Genomic DNA, 20,735 nt, shown 5'->3' with positions numbered 1-20,735 from the left:
CCCACACATCTCCCACAGAGCACCAAGTTTGTTCACCCCAGCTGTTTCATCCTCCTCGGGCCCATAACTCTCCTGTCATCCAATAGGCTGAGGGCTTGGAACGGGGGCAGGGCTGGGGGTTCCCAACCCAGAGATCAACAGCTTGATTCCTCCAACAAATGTTTTCTGGTGACATACTGAGCCAGGAAAACACGTAAATACAACAGTGTTATAACAGAGGTTTGTAAGTGCCATGCAGGGCTGGCAGGAAGGGCAGAAACAGGGAAGATAGACTTTACCCATTTGGAAGGAATGAGGGCCATATTACCAAGGAGGTAACATTTGAGTTGGGTCTTCAAGGATGAATAGGAGTTTAGCATGCAAAGAAGGGGAGAAACTAACTTTTATTGGAGGGGGGGTTCCTATGTGCTACATGCAGTATGAGACACGTTATATATGTATAATCCCATTTTAAAGATTGGAAAACTGCCTAAAAAGAGAGGCTCTCATCCCAAGACAGGATGGGGCAGGAGCCTACTTGATCTAGGCCTGGGTCCTTGGTTGTCTCTGAGCTTAGAAGGACCATGTGGGAAAGAGCAGGACTAGAGGCCCCTGTTCCCCCTTGTATCAGTCTGCTCAGGCTGCCATAACAAAATACCAAAGACTGGGTGGTTTACTTTCTCACAGTTCTGGAGCCTGAAGTTCAAGGTCAGGGTGCCCGCGTGGTCGGGTACTGGTGAGGGCTCTGCTCTTGGCTTGCAGATGGCCACCTTCCCACCGTTTGTTCACATGGCATTTCTTCAGTGCATGTCCTGGAGACAGGGCTCTCTTCTTATTAGGCCACCAGTCCTGTCAGATTCGGAACCTACCCTTTTAACCTCAGTTAACCATAATTACCTCCTAAAAGGCCTGTCTCCAAATACAGTCACACTGGGGGTTAGGGCTTCAACATGTGCATTGTGGGGTCGCGGGGGGCACGTTTCAATTCCATCTATAGCACTCCTCCTACTGGCTTGTCTCCCTGCCCCAGCCACGTTCCCCACCCCACAGCGCCCCAGTGCTGGCCAGGCTGGGCCCTCAGCCCCAACAAAAACCTTCTTCTTCCTGACTCTGGGCCCTTGGAGCCAGCCAGGGGCTTGTATTATAACCCTGTTTTCCGGAAGGCATCTCAGCCTTTACCTCTCTCCAGTGGAATCTTGCCAGGGCGGGCAAGTGGAGCTTGGCTTGGAGCAGGCCTGTGGGGAAGGGAGCCACACCACGAGGAGAGAACCAGAGAGAGGATGAGGAGAGGGAGGAGAAGGGAGAGTGCCACTCACTTGCTCATTCATTCATTCAGCAAATATGTGCTGAGCTGCCCTGGGAAGGGCAGAATGAAGCACACCAGGATTGGCCAGGAGGTGGGGGTCCGGTCTGCATGTGCCCAGGAGAGATATTCTCTCCTCCACAGCATTAGATTTGACACCCGTGAACATTGAGATGGCACCTGTCTTTTCCCTAGTTCACCTCACTGCCACCTACACACTGCCACACACACACTGCCACACACACACACACACACACACGCACACTACTTCCCTCTTCTGCATCAAGAATTAAAAGCCTAAATGGTCAGACCAATCTGGATGGCAGGTCCATTAACTAGCTGCATGATTTAGGACAAGTCACTTCCTGGACATTGAGCCTCAGTTTCCCACCCATAACATTAAGGTAATGGGAAACCTAACGACACACTGAGCATGAATGCAGTTGGTGGCCTATAGAGCACACGTGTCCGTTATATGAAAGATAGCACTCCTGTCAATCTTTCACTGAGCACCTAATACATACGCCAAGTACCACGCTGCTGGAATGGCAGCTCCTTGAGGAAAACCACTCATCTTGTTCACTGCTGAATCCCCAGCACCTAAAACAGTGCCTGGCACACATCAGGCTTGCAGTGAGCATTTGTCAGAAGCTTTGCCACACATTATCTCTCTTAATATTGACAATAACAATGACAGGTAAGTACTATTATTTGTCCTCAATTGGTGGATGTGGAGCTGTGCATTAGGCAGTTAAGTCACTTTCCCAGGGTCCAGCCATAAGCGGTGGAGTGAGATGTGAACCCAGGCAATCTGGACCCAAACCCACGGTGATGATGATAATAATGATGACTTTTGGAGCTTATTGAACCAGAGGCTGGTAAGTCCAAGCCCCTGCCTCCTCCATGTACGCGGTTCTCTGCTGCTCCTTCTGGTGTGTCTGCCAAACCCCTCTTCTTCCATTAGGTCCCAACCCCACCCTGGTCCCTAGCCTCAGGCTGCTCAGGATGTTGACAAAAATCACCCCTCCCGCTTTCTGCCTGGAAGGTGACACATCTTCCTCTGTAATCTTCCACCCAGAATCTTCCATCAGGACCTCCTTCCCTCCTCTCATTCGATATCACTTACTTAGCTTCCCTTTTCGGTGTCTGAAGAGTCCCGTTCCATTTATGTGCCCAAAGACACCCCCCGCTTGGCTCCACTGGGAGGTGGTGTTAAAATAACATTGCCCTGAGTTCTACTCTGCTACTACCATTAGCTTGTTTTTGCCTTCAGACAAGCAAGTCATAGACCCATCTAAGCCTCAGTTTCCCATCTGTGCAATGGGTGAGCTGAAGAAGAACTTGAAGGCAGTTCCCAGCCCTGGTCTTCTTGGAAGTGACCTTTCTCAGCCAGCAGGCTGGAGCCATCCCCTCTCTCCCCACGCCACCTTATATCCCCCCCCCCACACACACACACACACATACCCTCTCCAGCCGAGACACTGTCCTGCTCTCCCCAAAGCTTGCTGTGTGTTCTTTCCTCTCTCCTACCTCCCACCCCAGAAATTTGGGATGTGCCTCCTGGCAGATTCTGCTGTCCCCCCCCACTCTGGGCCTGCCCTCTACTTTGGATTGTGCTGAGCCTCCCTCTCTCTGCCAGTACCCAGAGCCCCCACAGGCCACCAGCGTCCCCCACAAGGCCATCATCTGCAGACAGCACAACTGGAGGCTGACACTTCCCCAGTCTGCAGGCCCATCTCCCCTCATTAGAGCCCCAGGGAAGTCCCCTGCAAGGGTCTGGCCATTTCCATTTTAAAGGCAACCACCCTCCCACACCCCCACAAACCCCCCACCCCACCCCACCCCACACCGTCCAAAGAGAGAAAACCTTTAAGCTTCACTTACATATAAACCCCTCTGAGCCTGTTGCCTGGGATTTAGGACTCACTCAAACTTAAATCGAAAATCTTTTGGGGAGAGGGTTTTTATTTTCACCACAGCCCCTCCCTCACTGCATGGGGCTGGGCCTGCCCAGGGCCTTTGGAAATAGGGATGGTCACAGGTCCTGGGAGCACAGTTCAGGCTGGCCTGGCCTAACCCTTCAGACTGTGATCAGGCCAGGGGTCACCGAACAGTCACACGTCACTTGGAATGAGAAGCCTTCAAGTGAGGCTAAGAAATGAAGTTGAGAAACAGCTCAGCCAAAGGCAATTTGGCTTTCTTTTTTTCTTATGTTTTTTGGGGGAAGAAACCTCTATTGTCCGACTAACCTTCCATGATGCTGGAAAATTGAATTTATTTCCTGAGCAGTCTGGTCCAATTTCCCCTGGGGGGAGACGAGGCTGGGCTACTCTCCCAGCGGCTCCAATTTAGAAGCTCTGGCTCTTCTCAGAGACAGGGACCCTGAACCCTGGCCCTGCCAGGCAGCCCCCCACCCCTACCGCCCACCCCCCCCAACATGATCCTTCCTCACAAACTCCCCACTCCAACTCCTGCATGTGGAGGAAACTTTTTCAGGAGCTTCATGTTTCCCTGTCATTCTCACTCTCTCAGCAACCAGCTATCTTGGCCTGTCCCCCACCCACCCCAGTTGTCTGTGTGTACCCCTCGGAATCCCCTGGGCTCCCCATCTCTGTCTCTAGACTCAAAGGCAATCCCATAGGGAGAAGTACAGCTGTAAAGCATTTGTGCTGGCCGCCAGGCTGGCGGGGGCGCCATCTGCAGCCGGGTAGTTGCCAGGCCTGAAATGACGGGAACCCTGGGCCTCAGCCCAGCGCCGGCCCTTCCACCCCAACCCCTGCCCCCCACCCCCACCCCACCCCCCGCGCGCAAGAACCTCCCTGTCCACCAAGGCCAAAGAGTCCAGGGGTGAGGGGAATGACCTTGAGACCAGTCCAGGAGACAGGGGACAGGAACGCTCAGCCTCTACTTGGCGTCTGCCACTGAGCTTCGCGGGGGGGGGGGGGGGGGGGGGGGCCAGGTCCAGGATTGCCCACCCAAGCCTCAGTGGGAGACTTGTCCTCAGCTGGCCGCCAGCCCACCACCACCCTCCACGGTTAATGGGAAGGTTCCCAGGCCAATAGCCTGGAGAGTAGGGAGAAGGGAAAGAAGGACTCTCTCTCCCAGCCCCAGTGAAGAGGAACCCCCCCCCCAACCTCCACTTCCTCTTGGTCTTGGCCCCTCTCTCCCCTCCTGGGGGAGGACACTGAGTGAGTGGACTGCGGAGACAGACCTCCGGCCAGAGCAGACCCATCTGGTTTCAATCAGAAGAGCAGGTTCCCGGGTCGTGGAGGGTACATGGAAGAGGGAGGCCACAGCCTCGCAGCCCTCCCAGAGTGCAGCCCGTGTCCTATTTGGTCTCCTTTCACCTCCTGGAGGGGCCTCACGCTCAGCCACCGGGGGAAGGCTAGGTAAGGCAGGGGAATTTTAGGGGTCCATGGGCCTGCCTCTTACTATCCAATAGTCTAACCACAGACGTCTGTCCATAGACGTCCAAACCACAGAGAAGGGAAACTGAAGGAAGGAAGAAAACTGGAGGGAGGAGAAAGGGCTGCAAACACACTCAGAGTGTGTGAAGGTCCTAGAAACCACCAGGTCCTAGCTGAACCTTATCACATGGGGAACCAGAGGTCCTGAGAAGGAAGTCTATAGCACCACTTGCTGAACTTGGCCCAAGCCCTATTCACACATGCCGCCCACTGGTCTTCACAGGCACCCCTATAGATAGGAATTCCCATCCCCACTTGACAGATGGGAAAACTGAGGCTCACAGGAGTGAAAGGTCTTACCTGCCCTACCTTACTCAAGTGGTAAGCGATGAAGTCTGTTTGATTCCAGAGCCTGGGCACCAGGCTGCCCCTCCAGGAAGTCAAGGCTGCCTCAGTAGCCCATGCCCCAGGGCCACAATTTTGCCTTCCCTGCTATCTCCAGACTTGGACCAGGTAGGAACACAGTTCTGGAGAAATCTGCCCTCCCCAACCAGGGCCTACTCTGGTTCCCCAACCCTCATCCTTCCAGCTCCAACCTCTGTCTCCAGGCCCACGGTATAAAGGATACAAACCTAAAAACCAAGCCTCCCTGGTCATGGCTTGGTGCCACGATTCTAATCCTGGCTCTGCATGACCTTGGCACCTCAACTTGCCCATCAATAAAATAGACTGGTTGTCTAAAACTGGGTTGAACAGTGATTCTGCAGTTCCCCAACCCTCTATTCCTATCATCCTGAACAAATCTAGAGGTTTCCCCTTGACTTGGGTGGTCTTTAGAAAGAAGGTTCTGACCCCAGTTTCAGAATTTAGAACTGGCAAGGAGGCCAAGAGAATAGGGGACCCAGCCAGCCGTGGAAGCTACTAATCTCCATCTCTGCCTGGGGGAGCTTCACTGCCGCCTCCACTGAAAGCAATTTGTCATGCCCTGAATTAAGTGATTCCAACAAGGGTTTAATTTCAGTTTAATGGCTCTGTTTTTATGTGTAATTAAATACCATTGCATGGCGAAAATAAGTTGTTTGCACTTTAGAGAGTGTGTAAGGGCCAGGGAAGCCAATCCCACCGGGTTTCTACTCCCAGGCTCCACCAGCCCCTCCTCTAGTCTGGCTGGAATGTCTAGGTCCTGGGGAAGGGGCCGGAGGCCTGGGGAAGACAGGGGGTCCATGAAGGGAGAGGTGGTCCCGGTGATGCCTGCTCACTCAGTAGAGCATGTTTCTAATTATCTGCAGCACCCTCCCCCTTCTACTCCGTGACCCCAACCTTTCCCAACCCCCTGGGGCCTCAGACATAGAGGGGACAGGTCATTCTGACAGTGAGGATCTAATTAGACCCTTGGCTGGCTGGAGTGGTGTCTGCTCCCCCGTGGGGGGGCCCAAAGGGGCCCCATTGTCTCTCCTCCACTTACTGTTTCTATTAACTCCCCCTCCCCCTGAATACGCTTCCTCCCCATTGACCCTCCCCCCTGAGTCTTAACAAGCCCCTTTCCTCCCCTCTTCCCTGGGACAACTCAACGTCCCAGCTGCCAGCCTGCCTCCCAGCTCTGTTCAACCACATCATCTTGACTTTCTCTTTCTAGGTCAGAGGGGACATTGCCATAGGGGTCTGGAATGCAGGGGGAGTTTCTCTGGCTGGGAATGTTTCAGGGTCATTTACCACACAGCCATCTCCCCCCCCCCGGAAGGGGGGCCAAGAGGCGCCCCAAGTCCTGCATGCCTCATAACATTCCTGGAGCAGCTTGGTGGCGGAATCTGGCCCAGAGGGTAGAGGGGTTGGGACAAGCAGCCTTTTCCTGGAAGGAGTTGAAGCGGTAGCAGTGGCTGGAAACTCAGGGCCCTGATGGGAGGCTTGGCCAGCTCTCCGGAGATTCCCCCACCTGATTCTAACACTGGAGTCGGTCCAAGTCTCCATTTTTTCCTCCCTACTCCCACCCTGCCTTCTTGCCAATGGAAAACCCAGCCCCCAACCCTCAGCCGACATCAGGGCTTGATCTCCACTAATGAGCTGGGAAATGGAAACCAAATGCCTGATGTAGACCAACACCACTGGGCTAGGGGATCTGGCGGGGTGCCCCCATTCCTCTGCTCCAAGCCACAGTAGGGGGGATGACATTTTTCAGGGAGGCCGGGTAGAGCACTCCAGGACTGTGGTTTTAAGTTCAGCCAGGTATGGTGGCGCCACCAGGACAGAAGGGTTTGGTCCTTCCCACTCTTCCTTTTCACCTCTGCCAGAGATGCTGATGCCCCTGCCACACTAGAGTGACTCTTCCAGGGTAGTGACGGCTGTGCTGGGAGGGCCGAGGTGCACACAGGCCCACGCGTACTGTCTGTAGCCCGCTTCTCCCCCCTGCGACATGGCCCAGGACAGGTCACTTTGCCCCCGAGGGTGCCCACATTGACACTGAGCTGCTTGGATTTCCTGTTTTGTTTTTGACACCTAGGACCTGGCTCCCGGATTGTGGGAGCAAGCGCCAGGGGTGGGGGCAGTGTTTCTGTGGAAAATGGAACTCCCCTTCCCAAAGTGCACATCCCCTATTCTGATGCTAGACAGCTCCCCACAAATCCTGCCGTGGGGACACCTAATGAGTGAGGCTCATTCATGCACAGCCTGGAGTGAATGAAATCCGTCCTCTGAATTTCTCGTTCCCTCTCCTCACCTCACGCACATTCAGTCAGAGTCACACTCCCATATATACACACCAGACAAGTGCTCTCATCTACACACACCAGACCAGGCATACACGCCCTGTAAAAGCCCACACGCTCACTCACATTTCAGGTACCACTTTGCTATAGTCACACACATGTGCGCACACACACACACAATAAATATACATATTTCACAAAGGCATGTGCCAGGCCATCTGTGTAGCTACTTCCCAAGCAGCCCCTGCTTGAAGGCCCATAAAAGGAACAGGATGTCCTACCACCTACTGCGGAGGGCAAGGCTAGAGCATTGGGAAGACAGCCTGGAGACACAGGGGATTTAAAGAAATACTTTTCCTTTACTTGGCTCAGGGACCTAAACCTTAATCAGCAGTCTCCCCCACTTACCTGGGCCTTGGCCCCGGAAGGAGGGAGAGGGCTCTGTGAAGAGTGGCCAGGGGGCTGAGAGAGCAAGGTTGGCACCACTTGGTTCTTTATTGCCTGCTGCTGGCAGCAGCCTGTGGTGCCTCGGGGAGACCAGGTGGCTGTGGATACCACCACCAGGTCAGAGCCAGAGAGCTGAGTGAGGATGGCACAGTGCAGGTGCCAGCACAGCAGGGGCCAGTGGGATGCAGGGGCCTGGGGCTGCCTCTGGAACTGGGGAGGAGCTAGGAACCCAGGAGGCTGCCAGACAGGAGGGCGCTCCCCCAGAGTGCAACTGCTCGGGGCACAGCGCCTCCCGGCTGCCCGTGACCTCCCAGACATGGGCCTCCACCCAAGAAATCAGTGCCTGGTACAGAGGTAGGGGTGGCGGAGGGACACTGGGAAATGACCAGGAATCCAGTCGTACCACGTGGTCACAAATTGTGGGGTTGACACCAAAAGCTCACAGCCTGGTGTGCCCAGGACAGCAAGATCAAAAATAACCCCTCAGAGTCAAATCTCAGCACAACCCCCAGTCAGGAATCCAGGCAAGCGGAGCTGTGGAATGTGGTGGAAAATTTGCCCCCTTTTCTCAACTTCAGGGCAGTGCCTCCCCTCACTCAATTAATAAATCAAATCCAGATGCAAACCCAATCTGCCCGATGCCCTAGGAAAGGCCCCAGCTTTACACACCAGCTGATGCCAGATATAGTCCTGGCCCAGCAGGGCTATCCTGGCTCCCTCCCTTCAGAAGCCAGTATTTCCCCACCAGGAGTTGGAACACAGACAGACAGCACAGCCTTTTGGGACAGGGAGTCTCCCTAGGAAGAGACTTCAGGGAGAGGAGAGTGATTGGCTGACCCTTCACCACCTTTTTACCACGTAGGACAGGCCTCCCCACCCCTTGGTACATTCCTGTCTCTAATTGTAAATAAAACAACCAAACACAGTTATCTAGGATTTTTCGTTTTGTTCTGTTTTGTTAAAAAAAAAAAAAAAAAAAAAAGACAAGACAAGACATCATGGCCAACTGATAGGTCCCTAAGTCTCCTTCCATCCAGTCAAGCCAGAAAATGCCCAGGGGGTAGGGAAGTGTAGGGGAGAGGTGAGGGGGAAGGAGGTGTAGGGAGGGAGGCAGAGCCACAGGCTATAAGCCACTGAAGGATGGAGTCATCCTGGTGACATCATGGCTCTGACCACAGATGGAAGGAAGTCCCTCGGCCCCCAGCACGCCGGTCCTTTTCTCCATCTGGCACATGCAGTCCGCTCACGCATTCTTTCCTCCGACCCTGACCACTCCGAGATGCACTGCATAGCTCCAGCCCTCTGTCCTACAGGCCTTCCTCTGACCCTTTCCCATCCCCCATCGCAGGGTCTCAGGTGTCAGGCAACCAGGCAGAGGGCACTACACACAACCCAAAGGCAGGCTTATCTCTGCAGCTCCTTGCCCCTGCAGGGACCTGGGGAGGAAGAGGGGGGAGCTTGGCGGGCCTTAGCTTTGACCACTGAACCATCTGCTTCTCCACACCCTCCCTGTGGCCTCCACTTTCTGACTAGATTGAGGAGAGGGACAGTGGTGACGGTCCATGTTTATGGGAGGCCATTCCTCTAATTATGGGAATGAGACTTCTCCCACAGACCTGTAGGAGGTGGCTCCACATGTTCAAATCAGAGGAAATCAGAATACGAGCCCCCAGTGCTGAAAACTAGAGCTGGCATGTAGTATGTGGTCAATCAATGTTTTCAGATGGCTGAATGAATAAATGAATCCAGGATCAATCTGGAAACATACCAGGGCTCCCCGTTACTATTCTCAGACCTCTCAGGCTATCTAAGCCCAAAGAGGACATCCCTAGACTCCGGCTCACCCCAAGGGCACACCCATGCTCATAAACACACACATACAAACACACACAAACAAACACCCGAGGGAAACTTCTGGGCCAGAGGCAGAGCTAGGACTCAGACCCAGGCCCCAGGTCAGCTCTGCAGCCTCCAGGGGAAGGGGTAGCAGGGGGCACTGAGCCCCCTGCCGACTGGTAGGGCTCACTCTCGGAAGCTGTCAGCCAACTGGTGGCAGTCCAGCTCCCCCTTCGGCTCCAGGTCCCCCGGAAGTTTCACTCCTGTCTTCCGGTCCACACACCAGCACTTGCCGCGCTGCCCATCCAGGGCTGGGTGGCACTGCCAAGACAAGGGCATGAGAGGTCAGTTCCCAGGCAGCCGGCTCAATCCCACCCCAGCCCCCAAGTCAGACAGTTGCTTGAAGATGGCCCGAGGATGGAGGCTCTTTCATAAGCGCAAGTCCACTGAGCTCACTGGAGTAGAGAGAACTTGACCAAGAAGGAAAGGTCCAGAGGGTTTGAAACGGCAGCATCTTTTAAAGAAAGATCTATAGCCGACCTGGAGGGGAGACTGGGTCCATAGGATTTAGAGGTGCGGCTGGATTTGAAAGGCTCGGGTTCAGATGTTTTGAGTGTGTTCTGACCGGGTTGGGACTTTAAGGATGGGATTAATAGCAGGACCCCAGCTGAAGTGAAGGTGGGATCAGGGGAAGAGCTGCACATGCACTGGAAATTCTGATGAAAACATGAGTTGGGTAAAGCTTAGAGCCCGGGTCAGAAATAGAATTGAGATAAAGATAGAGGTCAAGGTCGGAGCAACTAAAGCAGGTGGGCTAAAGTCTGGATTGGGGTTAGACTGGGGAAAGATGGAGGGCAGGGGGCAAAAGTGTATTTCAGAGTTGGGATTAGAGTTGGAGTGAAGGTTGTCTCAAGAGTCAGAATTGTTCTGGGGATAAAGGGTCAAGTGTGAGAACTTTCAGTGGGATAAAAATTGGGGGAAGAAAACCCATAGAACTGTTCAACAAAGCGTGAACCCTAGTGTAAAGGGTGGACTTTACTTAATAATAATGTGCCAATATTAGTTCCTCCATTGTAACAAATATACCACACGAATGCAAGATGTCAATAGGGAAAACTGGGGGTGCGGGAGTAGATGGGAACCCTGTTCTTCCTGCTCGACTTTTCTGTAAACCGAAAACTGCTGTCTAACAAATGAAGTCTATTACTTTTTTTTTTAAATTAGGGAAAAAAGCTTTTAAAATTTGGGGGGAAAAGGTTTTTAAAAATTGGGACAAAAATAAAATTTAGGATGAAGGTTGGAGATAGGTTTGGCATTGGTTTTGGGGGGCCCTCCCTGGTCTCCCACTCATCACACGCCACCCATAACCTCCTCATGCCATCCTGGATGTGCACACTCAGGAGCAGCCTTTCTCCTCCTAGCTGGGCCTCTGCTGGCTGAGTGGCAACCCATTTTCTGGATTTGTCTATAGAGCATGAAGTGTGAGAATGCGTGTGACTACACCCCAAAGAACTGGAGAAGGAGATCCAGGCCAGGCTCCCCAGGCAACACCCAGCAGGAGGCACCCCAGTGCCCTGCCAAGATATGCCACCCTTCCAAGTGGGTCCAAACTCTGACTGGCCAGAGATGGGGCTGGAGCAGGCCAACCTTCCTGAACACCCCAGCTTCCTAGAGGCTTGTGGGAGGAACTCATGACCCAAGGGTGTGAGGGAACTTAAAGGTGCCCTACATTCGTGCCTTCTCTCTTGCTCCTATCTCCAGCTGGCAGATCTCACTTCACCTTCATCCTGGCTGTACCCCAGGTGGTTTGGCTGCTCAGCTTGGGGGAAGGGGCAGCCTGAGTTTTCTCCTTAACCCCTCTGGACTTAGCCTCTCCATTCCCAGGTGAGACCTCAGACACTGCACGACAAAGGAGAATGAATCATAGGAAGGGAGTAGGGGGACTGAGAGAACGCTGGGAGGCAGAGGTTGGCCGGAATATTAGGTCTACATCACAGATGGTGAATCAAGAGGTGATGGAAACAGCCCTGGACGGGGAGGAAAGATAGTTGGTCTGCCATTAACTCACTCTGTGGTTTTGGGCCTCGGTCTCCTCATTTCCGAAACGAGTGAGGTGGACAAAATGAGCCCAAGTTCTAAGGCTGGGGGAGGGCCCTCAGGGTTAGGTGTGGGTTGGGGAGCCTCCCCGCTCCTGGGACCTCCATGCTGGACAACGCTGTGGAGAGGCCAGCAATGCCCCCGGAGCTGAGGCCAGGGCTCCGCAGGAGGGAGATGGAGACCCACCTGCTTGGGGTGGAAGTTGCCATTGCGGTCGCAGTTGGGGATGGGAATGATGTAGAGGTCCTCGTGGGTGCGGCTCTGTGAGGCGGCCAGCCGCTCCAAGGCCCGGTGCAGCTCGCTCTGGCAGGAGCCCTGCGGCTGGAGAAGAGGGGGAATGAGACTGCTCATCAGAAGGGAGACAGGGAGGAGAAGGGTACAGTGCTGGGGGTCAGATCGGGACGGAAGGCCCTGACAGAGTCAAGGCCTGCAGGCCAGGCAGGGCTCAGTGAGGTGAAGGGCACAGCGTGGGGACACTGGTTGGGAGAGCAAAGGGACACTGAAGAGAGGATCTTGAGTCAAAGAACTTCTAAAAAGGAGAGGTGTGAAGTGAAGGGAACTTCTGGGGGAAAGGGCTGTGGAAACACCTGTGGAGAAGGACTGGAAAGGGGTGATTTCTAAGCAGGAGAGATGGATCAAATCACATAATCAACTTGTAAGACCCAGGCATGGATCCTTCAGAACCACCCATCAGAAAGGACATTTACCAGACCCGGGAGAAGGGTTTCAAGGCCCCTGCTATGGACAGCATTAACCCTTTAGATACTGAGTCCTGGGGTGGACAATCCAAGAGAAGGGTCATGAAACACCAGGAGGCTTGGAGCAACCACTATTTACCAACCAGTACAGAAGTACTTCAGTATTTAACAAGCACTTCAGCAATACCAATGTATAGAACTGCTGAGCAGGAATGGAATGTCAAGGAAAGGAATGAGGACTCTCTGGGTCTTGGTGGCACATACTAGGTACATCTTGCACAAAGAATGTTTACTGAACGAATGTCGTCCAGATCTAGTGGTGATGCTGGTGGTGCTGGTGGTGCTGGTGGTGTGTGTGCCTGTGCACATGGGCGTCTGAGGTCAGAGCTCCTCACCATAGGCCGAGTTTCCTCTCGGGGCACCCCGATGACTTTCATCTTGCCTCCACTCATGCTCCGGTCTCGAATTTTGGCGAAGTGCTTCTGCAGGCACCTGCGGTCATGGGCGCTGCAAGGGCTGAAGCTGTTGTTGGGGTGATCACCCTCATCCTTGTCTGCAGTCAGGCCAAAATGGGGAGAAGTAAGCACCAGGAAAGGATAGGGCAGCATAGCAACCCAGCCTCCCACCTGCTTTCTTCTTCTTGGGGATTCTCCAGTCTAGCACTGGGGAAGAACAGGGGGTCTGGGGGTAGGCAGAAGTGAAAGCAGCACCCCGATCTCCTTCCCACTCCCCTGGATCTCTTCAGGCGAATATGCCTCTTGAAGTCCTTGACTTGTCCCTCACCCCACCCAGTCCAGCCCTCAGATGAGTCACCAGCTACAGCTGCCCAGACAGCAGAAGGATCCCCTGGGCCCTGCAGGGAGGTCTGAGGCAGGCAGGGGGGCCCCCTGCTGGATCTTGTCTCCCTCCAGTCAGCTCCTTTTACCATCCCCCTCTCCGTCTGCTCTCTCTTCCTGTCTCCTTTCCTGCTCTTTTCAGTGTCTGGCTGTGCCAGCCAGGGGATCCCCAGAGCTGTCAGCTCTGCTCTCCCTCTTCCAAATGGCCAAAATCAAAGTTTCCACGGGTGATGAGAAATCTGGCCCAAAACGCTCTCCCCATTGGCTGGATGGGAAAGAAGGGGGAATGGGTGTGTATGCCTGCATGTGAAAGTGTGTGTTTGTGTGTGCACGCGTGCATGCACGCGTAGGCATGTACACACATGCATGCTTGTATAAAGTTCTGTGTGGCCCCAAGACCAGAATAATCTCCACATCCCTTCAATCCCCCACCCTTAGACATCAGACCCCATCGAAAGTCCATGTCTGTTGCCCAGAGCCAGGGCGCTAGGGATCTGGAGATAGGGTGGTGAGGCTGGACCAACCCCCCACCCGGATCTCCTGAAGACTCTGTCTGAACTCAAAAAACAACCCAATCCAGAAGTCCCAGAACTGTAACTGCTGCTCCTCCCTCCAGGCAGCCAAAACCGGAATACAAGGCTGAGCTGGAGAAAGAGGTTGCAAGATCTCTCTGCGATCAGAGCCACCTCTGAAATGCTCAGGCTTGGCAGCTCGCTGCCGGCCTGAGTGCAAAGCCCCTGCCAGCATTCCAGATGTTGGCAGCCAGACAGAAGGTTACATCTGGTTTGCGTCAGGATTTTTTTTTCCTGAGGAGTTAGCAGGTTCCTCCATGCATGGCAGCGGTCCCAGAGCTGCCTCTGGGTCAAATGGTATTTTTCCGCCTAGCCAAAGTGAGTTGGGGGTTAGTTCTCTTTTTATTCTCCTATTTCTGGGGGTGGAGGGGGAAGCATGTGGATAAAGGAAAACCAGGCAAGGAAGACTTGAGACCCTCAGAAAGTCTTTGTCAACATTCCACACCAAAGGTTATTTATAAAATTGAGTCACCAAGGATGGGAAGAAGGCTTTGTCACGAGTGGAGGGCTGGCTTACAAAGAGGAATCAAAGGAAAGGAATAAATGGATCAGATAGATATACTCCAACCTTCCGCATATTTAACATCCCAAGGACAGTCCAGAAGGCATGTCATCAGATGACCCAGAGATGACATCAAGTTCCTGAAGGTCAACCAAGGAGAAGGCAGTATAGCCAGCCCTCCCAGCTGATGGGGATGGCAAAAGAAGGGGCAAATATATTTCAGAAGACCAGGATTGTGCAAAAGGGGCCATAAGATGAAGCCCAAGCCCTCGGTCAGGAACCAGAAAAAAGATCTGGGATCCAGGCTCTTCCCTGAAGAGCCTCCCAAGAAGCCTTTTGGCTAAAAAGGCCCAAGCTGGCCAGTGACGTCCCCTCCACATCCACTTGGCACAGAGTCATGAGACTTGTGGGGGTCAAAGGTGTGTAGGCTGGAGCTGGGGAATGGAGAGAACAAGGAAATGGAAGACCTCCAAGAATTAGAGCCAAATCGTGGCTCGACAGAGGCTGAGCTGAGAGGTCAGCAAAGGCACCACCACGTTACCTGGGAAAGGCTGGAGGGGACCGCAGGGACTCATTTGCCACAGCCCACCACACCAACTAGAGAGGGGCCCTTCAACCCTGGAAAGGTCTTGTGGTCTTTCCTCTGAGCTTGCTTTCTTTTCATGCCCATAAAGGAAAGCACTACTTTGCACAGTGCCACCTATTCCTCTTGGTAAATGGGCAGAATGTTCTTAGGTTCGAGGAGTAAGAAAGAGTTTTCCAATGAACCCACGCCCTGGGGGGGGGGGGTGGAGTGTCTGAGTAGTTGAGGACTCAAGAATCTAGAGAGACCTGAAGCAGAAGTTCAGCTGCAATAGGCTTTCCGATGCTGAACTTCTATGCGTCGAAGTTCACAAATGACTAATGTTCATGGTATCATTAATGGATATTTGGGATGTTTATCCCCTAACTTAGGAGGTACTGGGTCTGCTCACTGAAACCTGGGACTACATGGAGCCTGGAAGCAGAGCTTATGTTCCTGGGTGGGTAGGGCCCACGTCACATAGAGGAGGGGGCCTGGGGAAGCCGGGGAGGCAGCATGCCTGGACTCCCCCTTCTTGGTTTCCCCACCGTCAAGCACACTTACTCCTGACTTGTGTGTACACTTAGAGTAGAACACACCAAAGCAGGGAGTGTAGCTCCTTGTTTACTCTCCTGGGGGCGTCAGTACACAGAATATACCCGTATCTGACCACTCAGACACAGACAGGCCGGGACTCAAGAATCACAAACATATACAAACAATCACGTGTCCAGACACATACTCACCCACACATTCATACCCACATGCACTCGGTACTCTGACCTGGCCCTGGGCAGAGACACAGACCTGGGGCAGGACACACGGGTCATACCCTGGCTTGTTGACTTTCCATTTAATCTGTAACTTTTCCTTGCCCAGACTTGCTTGTCCCATCCCAGGATCCACCCATAGGCACTGGGTTTGGGAGGGGGAGGGTTGTGGCCTTGGGTCTTTGGAGAATGTTAACCTTCCCACCTGCAAAACTGGCTCAACACTTGTTATTGCCCTGCTCATGCAGGAGTTCCAGGGTCTAGAAAACCGCAATCCCTGGTGGGTTTTCCTCTGAGTTGGAAGGAGCCAGAATCAGACCTAGCCCCCCGAAAGTTCTGATCTCCTGAATTTCAAAAGGTGTGTTTGGGAGGTGGGGATTCCAAGGTAGGCCAGGTAGACTCCTGCAGCCCCTGCTCAGAGCTAGGCCAACGACATGCAGCCACAGAGGGAAACTTGGTTTTTGCTCCAGCCACAGAGGAAGGGAAAGCATCCACAGAAAAAAGAGGTTTCACAGCTTTGGCACCACTGGCTGCAAAGTTCATGGTCAAAGCTAGAGGATTTTCTCTTTCTCACTGCCTTATTTCATCTCCATGATTTCTCCTTAACTCAAGACACCCAGGATGAGGCTGTGAGGTGGGTGGGCCGAGCCACCTAGACACTTCAGGTCATGCCTGACGTTTCAGGGTCACCCACCTGCCCTGAAAGAAAGACCTTCTCCATTTTCCCCTGGACTCTTGCTGGAGAAGCCAAGACTACCATGCTGGTCTTGAGCTCTGGCTAAACGGGTGTCCCCCTCACTGCTGTGACATGCTGCCAGCCTCAAGAGTCAGAGAGAATGACAGCTGGCCCATTCTTCCCACGTTACAGCAGCAAGACACCAAAGTCCACCCTACCCTCTCAACGCCTCTGAGTGTCCCCCTAGCTTTCCTCACTTGTCCTACCAAAGTCCCAACATCAGAGGAGGATTTAAGCTTCAACTTAAATCTCCCCAGCTTCCTCTTCACCACCATCCTCATCATCACTCCAATGTATTGAGCTCTTCCTCCATGCCAGACACCCCAACCCTGTGAGGCAGGTCCTACAGTCACCCCCTCTTCACAGAGGAGATGAAGTAGACTGGGTGGGGGAGAAGGAAGAGAGACTTATCTCTGCAGCTCCTCTGTCTTTAAATGGAAAGACCCCTGATACCCGAGGCACCAGTCATTCTGGCTTTGCCAATGCTAAAGAAAAAATGTTCAGTGGCTATGCTCCTCCTTCCCCTCTCCCCCGAGGCACAGACTTTCTGGGAAGGCCCTGTTCCCAGGACATGACTGGATTCCCAGTACTGAAGTAGGGGGGACAGGATTTGCTGTGTTGACTAAAAATTAACCCGGCCTGCATGTTCCCTAACCCTGTCCCGGAGGGACCCAGGACACAGTTTAGGAACTCCCCAGTGCAAACGCTGATCCCACTGTCCACTCCCCCAGATTCCATGAGTCGAGGGTCAGTACACTTATGCGGAATTGTGGACCGCTGACACACATGTCCCACCCCCCCACCCCCACCTCTGGTGGCCTCGGAGGTGTTAATCCAAAACATTTTCTGCCTTAGAAAGCTGGGACAGGAAGGTGGGGGTGGTTAGGCTGGAGATGGAAGGGGGAGACCTGCCCCTATTAGGCCCCTAATAGGCAGCTAGACCACAGCAGTTCAAGGGAGGGGGCATGTTCCTCCCCCAGTCACCTGCTGAAGTACAGCCCCAAGAGGAAAAGGCAGAAAGAAGAGCCTGACCCCTCTGCCAAACAAGAGGCTTAGATCCCCAAGCCTTGGGACCTAGGAGGGACAGCGGCCTATTGACAGTGGAAGGCAAAAGAGAATAGCAGGGATAGGGGCCAAGCCCTGCACACCTGTCTCACCAGAGCCCCTAAGGGCTGCTGCACAACTCTCGGGGGCGACTTTCACCTGGTGCCCTGTGACGCAGGCCGTGCCAGGGGCACTTCTGTGGGAGGTAAGAGGGCAGGGATACAGCTTGCCCAGTAGGTACCTAGTCTCCCCAGGCTCCTCCAGACTTCCCCTTTCCCTCTCCACATAGCTGCACGCACTGCATGGGCTGCACGGGAGGAGGATGAGGGAGGGCGTTAGAGACCTGGGCCCTGTAATCCAAAGGGGACCTAAAGCCACCTTCGGAGGCTGGTTTGCATAATATCCACGGGACAATCAAAAACTGTCCGTGCCATGCCCGCCCAAAGTTCCTAGGAAAACAGACTTTTCTCCACTACAGGATGGGGTGTTTCTACCCAGCCAAGGAAAAATGGGTGCACAAGACCCTCTGAGGGCTCTGCTGCCCCATGTTCAAGTTGGTGAGAGAGAAGCAGGCTACCAGCCATCCTAATCTGGTGCCAGACACCCGCTGGCCAGTATAGGAGGGAGATACAAAGGGAATGTGGTCCTTTTATACCCAGGGAGCCCCAAGGCCCAGCCCTCACTCCCAGCCTGGTCTGGTACCAGTACCCCTGCTATCCCACTGGCACTGGCATCTCTGCCCCCAGGATCAGCGACTTAATCCCCCAGAACCCCCCCTTCCCAGATGTGCTGGGTGCCAGGCTGGCATTTCTCCTAGAATGTTTTCTGCTGACCCATCTCTCACTGCCCAGGGGCAGGAAGGGCAGAGAGGCCCAAGGCCCAGACCCCTGGGGTCCACCTCCTTCCTGTTTTCCCTGCATCCTGCTCTCCTCTGGCTAACAAGCTGCAGAGGATTGAGGAAGTGGAGCGGTCTGGGACCCAGAGCAGGAAGCTTGGGGCCAGAGTCCCAGCATCCGGACTGCAACAATGGAAGCTTCAAGCACCAGGAAAAGAGACAGACCCAGATACAGGCACAGGGAGAGCAAAACAGAGTCAGAGAGAGAACAAGAAATAGAGGCAGACATACAGAAAGGCAAAGAGAGGGGAGGGAGAAGGAGAGGGAGGGGGAGGAAGAGGGGGGAGGGGGAGAGGGAGAGAGAGAGAGAGAGATTCCAAAAGTAACAGAAAGACAAGAACAAAGAAAGAGAAACAGTGGCACACAGAAAGCAAAAGAAAGAGACTGAGATGAGAGTGAGAGAAGCAGGGCAACAGAAACAGAAAAAGGGAATAAGAGAAAGAGAAAGCAACGGATAATGGGCAGAAGATACAGAGGAAGACGAACTCAAGAATGCTGTTAGTGAAACTAGAAATTGAAAGATGCAGCAGCAAACAAAGAATAAGAGAAAGAAGGAAAGAGACTGAGAAAGATTATAAGGAGAAACTGAGAGGCTCTCTGAAAAATGGAAAAAAAAGAAAGTGTAAGAATGAATTTAGGGCAAAGGGCCTTCTAAGCCTGTCTCCCACTCTCTCTTCCCTGCTCCCTCTCTCACACCCATTAGATTTCTGCAGCTCTGGTCTGGGAACCAAGACTTGCTTCTTTCTGCCACCTCCAATGGCACCTGCCAAAAGGAAGGAGCACCCTGCCTGTGTACCAGGTGGGGAGGAGATGCCCAGGCCTGGCAGAGTAGCCCCTGTCTTCCATATATCTCTCAAACAGCTAGGTGAGCTGGCCTGCGGCTTTGGGGAAAGGCAGCTTTTATGCTCCCACCACCCAAACCCCTCTAATTTGCATGTCCCACTCCACCCAACTCAATGCCAAAAGTCCAAGCCCTGGCATCTCAGGGCTTCCCTGGGGTTTCAACTGTGGCCAGGGTGAGGGGAGGTCCCTGGATCAGGAACAGAAAGCCCCGCCACCGCCACACCACCACCGTCCCCATCCTCCAGTTATCTGGTTCACTTGGAGGCTGTGGGCTGGGCCAGGTCACTTAATTTTCCACACTTGCACCAGCAGCCAAGACGACTCTTCTCAAATAGCCATCCTTGGCACGTCTGAGATGGAGGGATGGGACAGAGCCCTCCTTGACGATGGCAACAGGCTGCTAGGGACTCAATAGCAGTTTCTTTGGCTGAGCCTGTCCCATGCCAGTAGGGCCCTGCCACGTACCTGCCTTCTCCTCAACTCACAGGGGATTTTCAAGGGCCTTCCAGGCCAGTCCGACTAGGGAAGGGGCTTTTGGAAGGGGTGCACGTCAGGGAAGGCGTGCAAGGACAGGGGCACCTTACCAGAGGGCTGCAGGCTTTCCTGGATCGCCTCGATCTCCGCCAGCTCCATGCACACGCCTTGCCCGTGCATCAGCGTATGCAGGGGCTTCTCCACCCCCCGGGGCGGGTAGCAGCGCAGGCCCGAGCCGCAGCGGGGGGTATACACCCCGCAGGGCATCCCCTTGCCCAGGGCGCAAGTGGCGCAACAGCCGCAGCCGGGCTCCCGCACCAGCTCTTCGCAACCCACGGGGGGGCGGCAGCGCGCCAGCTTCTCTTCGGAGCAGGGCGGGCAGTGGATGGCTTCGTCGCCCAGGCTCGGCCCGGGCCCGGCGGCCAGCAGCAGCGCGGCCACGAGGCAGAGGGGCAGCATGACCGGGCGAGGACGCGGCACCGGCGGAAAGTGCGGGCGCGCGGGCTGGCAGCAGGGGGCACACAGGGGCAGCACCCGGCGCGCCTGGAGGACCCGACCCGGAGAGCGCGTGGAGACCGGGCGGTCCCGCTGGCGGACAGGGACGAAACCAGGGAAGTTAGCAAGCAGGATGCAGGGGAGCGAGCCTGGCTGCCGAGGCGCTGCGCCGCATCCTCGGCCGAGCCCAGGAGGCGGGCGGCGAGGGGACAGGGGGCTGAGCGGTTGCCCCGGCCCGGCTCCCGCGGACTTTATACCGGCCCCTAGCCACACCCCCAGCGCCTTCCCAGAGGTGGGGGAGCGGGGTGGGTTGGGGGAGGGCGAAGGGGAGAGGGAGACGCGGCCGTTAGGGGGAGGGGGCGCTGTCCTGACTCGCCGCCGCCGCCGCCGCCGCAACATCTGAAAGTCCTTTTCTGCCCAAGAAGGAAGCGGCGCAGTTTGGAAGCCCTGCTGGGCGCCGAGAGCGCCTCGGAACCAGAGCCCGGGAGAGGAGAGAAAAGACAGGAGACGCGAACAGGCTGTTCTTTGACTGCCTCC

The 20,735-nt window shown here is 54.5% G+C and overlaps 1 protein-coding gene and 1 long non-coding RNA gene across 22 annotated transcripts in view; both read right to left on the bottom strand.

Annotated features, from left to right (window-relative positions):
• LOC109455821 (uncharacterized) overlaps positions 1–3,221 on the bottom strand; it is a 54,254-nt gene extending 51,033 nt beyond the window's left edge. For 20 of the 21 annotated variants that reach the window (XR_016022908.1, XR_016022916.1, XR_016022921.1 and 17 more), the window contains exon 1: positions 3,167–3,221. This is a non-coding gene — a long non-coding RNA (uncharacterized LOC109455821). The remainder of the gene's footprint in view (positions 1–3,166) is intronic. The other variant, XR_016022927.1, reaches the window with a different exon arrangement.
• Positions 3,222–8,801: 5,580 nt separating this feature from the next.
• Positions 8,802–20,594, bottom strand: IGFBP4 (insulin like growth factor binding protein 4). Its single transcript, XM_019747664.3, has 4 exons — positions 19,814–20,594; positions 12,865–13,022; positions 11,958–12,092; positions 8,802–9,995 (listed from the first exon to the last, which is right to left on the bottom strand). Exons 1-4 carry the CDS (start codon positions 20,160–20,162, stop codon positions 9,861–9,863), a joined length of 777 nt encoding a protein of 258 aa, XP_019603223.1. The 5' UTR covers positions 20,163–20,594; the 3' UTR covers positions 8,802–9,860.
• Positions 20,595–20,735: the final 141 nt, after the last annotated feature.

The sequence above is a fragment of the Rhinolophus sinicus genome, chromosome 12, assembly GCF_057876585.1.
Source record: "Rhinolophus sinicus isolate RSI-liver-muscle chromosome 12, RSI-T2T, whole genome shotgun sequence".
Lineage (NCBI taxonomy): Eukaryota > Metazoa > Chordata > Mammalia > Chiroptera > Rhinolophidae > Rhinolophus > Rhinolophus sinicus.
Note: the sequence above shows the minus strand (reverse complement) of the source record. Positions and strands in the feature narration are given on the sequence as shown.

Coding starts and splice junctions, on each gene's coding strand:
- IGFBP4 (XM_019747664.3), bottom strand. CDS start 20,162: ATGCTGCCCCTCTGCCTCGTGGCCGCGCTGCTGCTGGCCGCCGGGCCC. Junction 13,023..19,813: donor GGAAAGCCTGCAGCCCTCTG/GTAAGGTGCCCC, acceptor GCCTGACTGCAG/ACAAGGATGAGGGTGATCAC. Junction 9,996..11,957: donor GCAACTTCCACCCCAAGCAG/GTGGGTCTCCAT, acceptor TTGTCTTGGCAG/TGCCACCCAGCCCTGGATGG.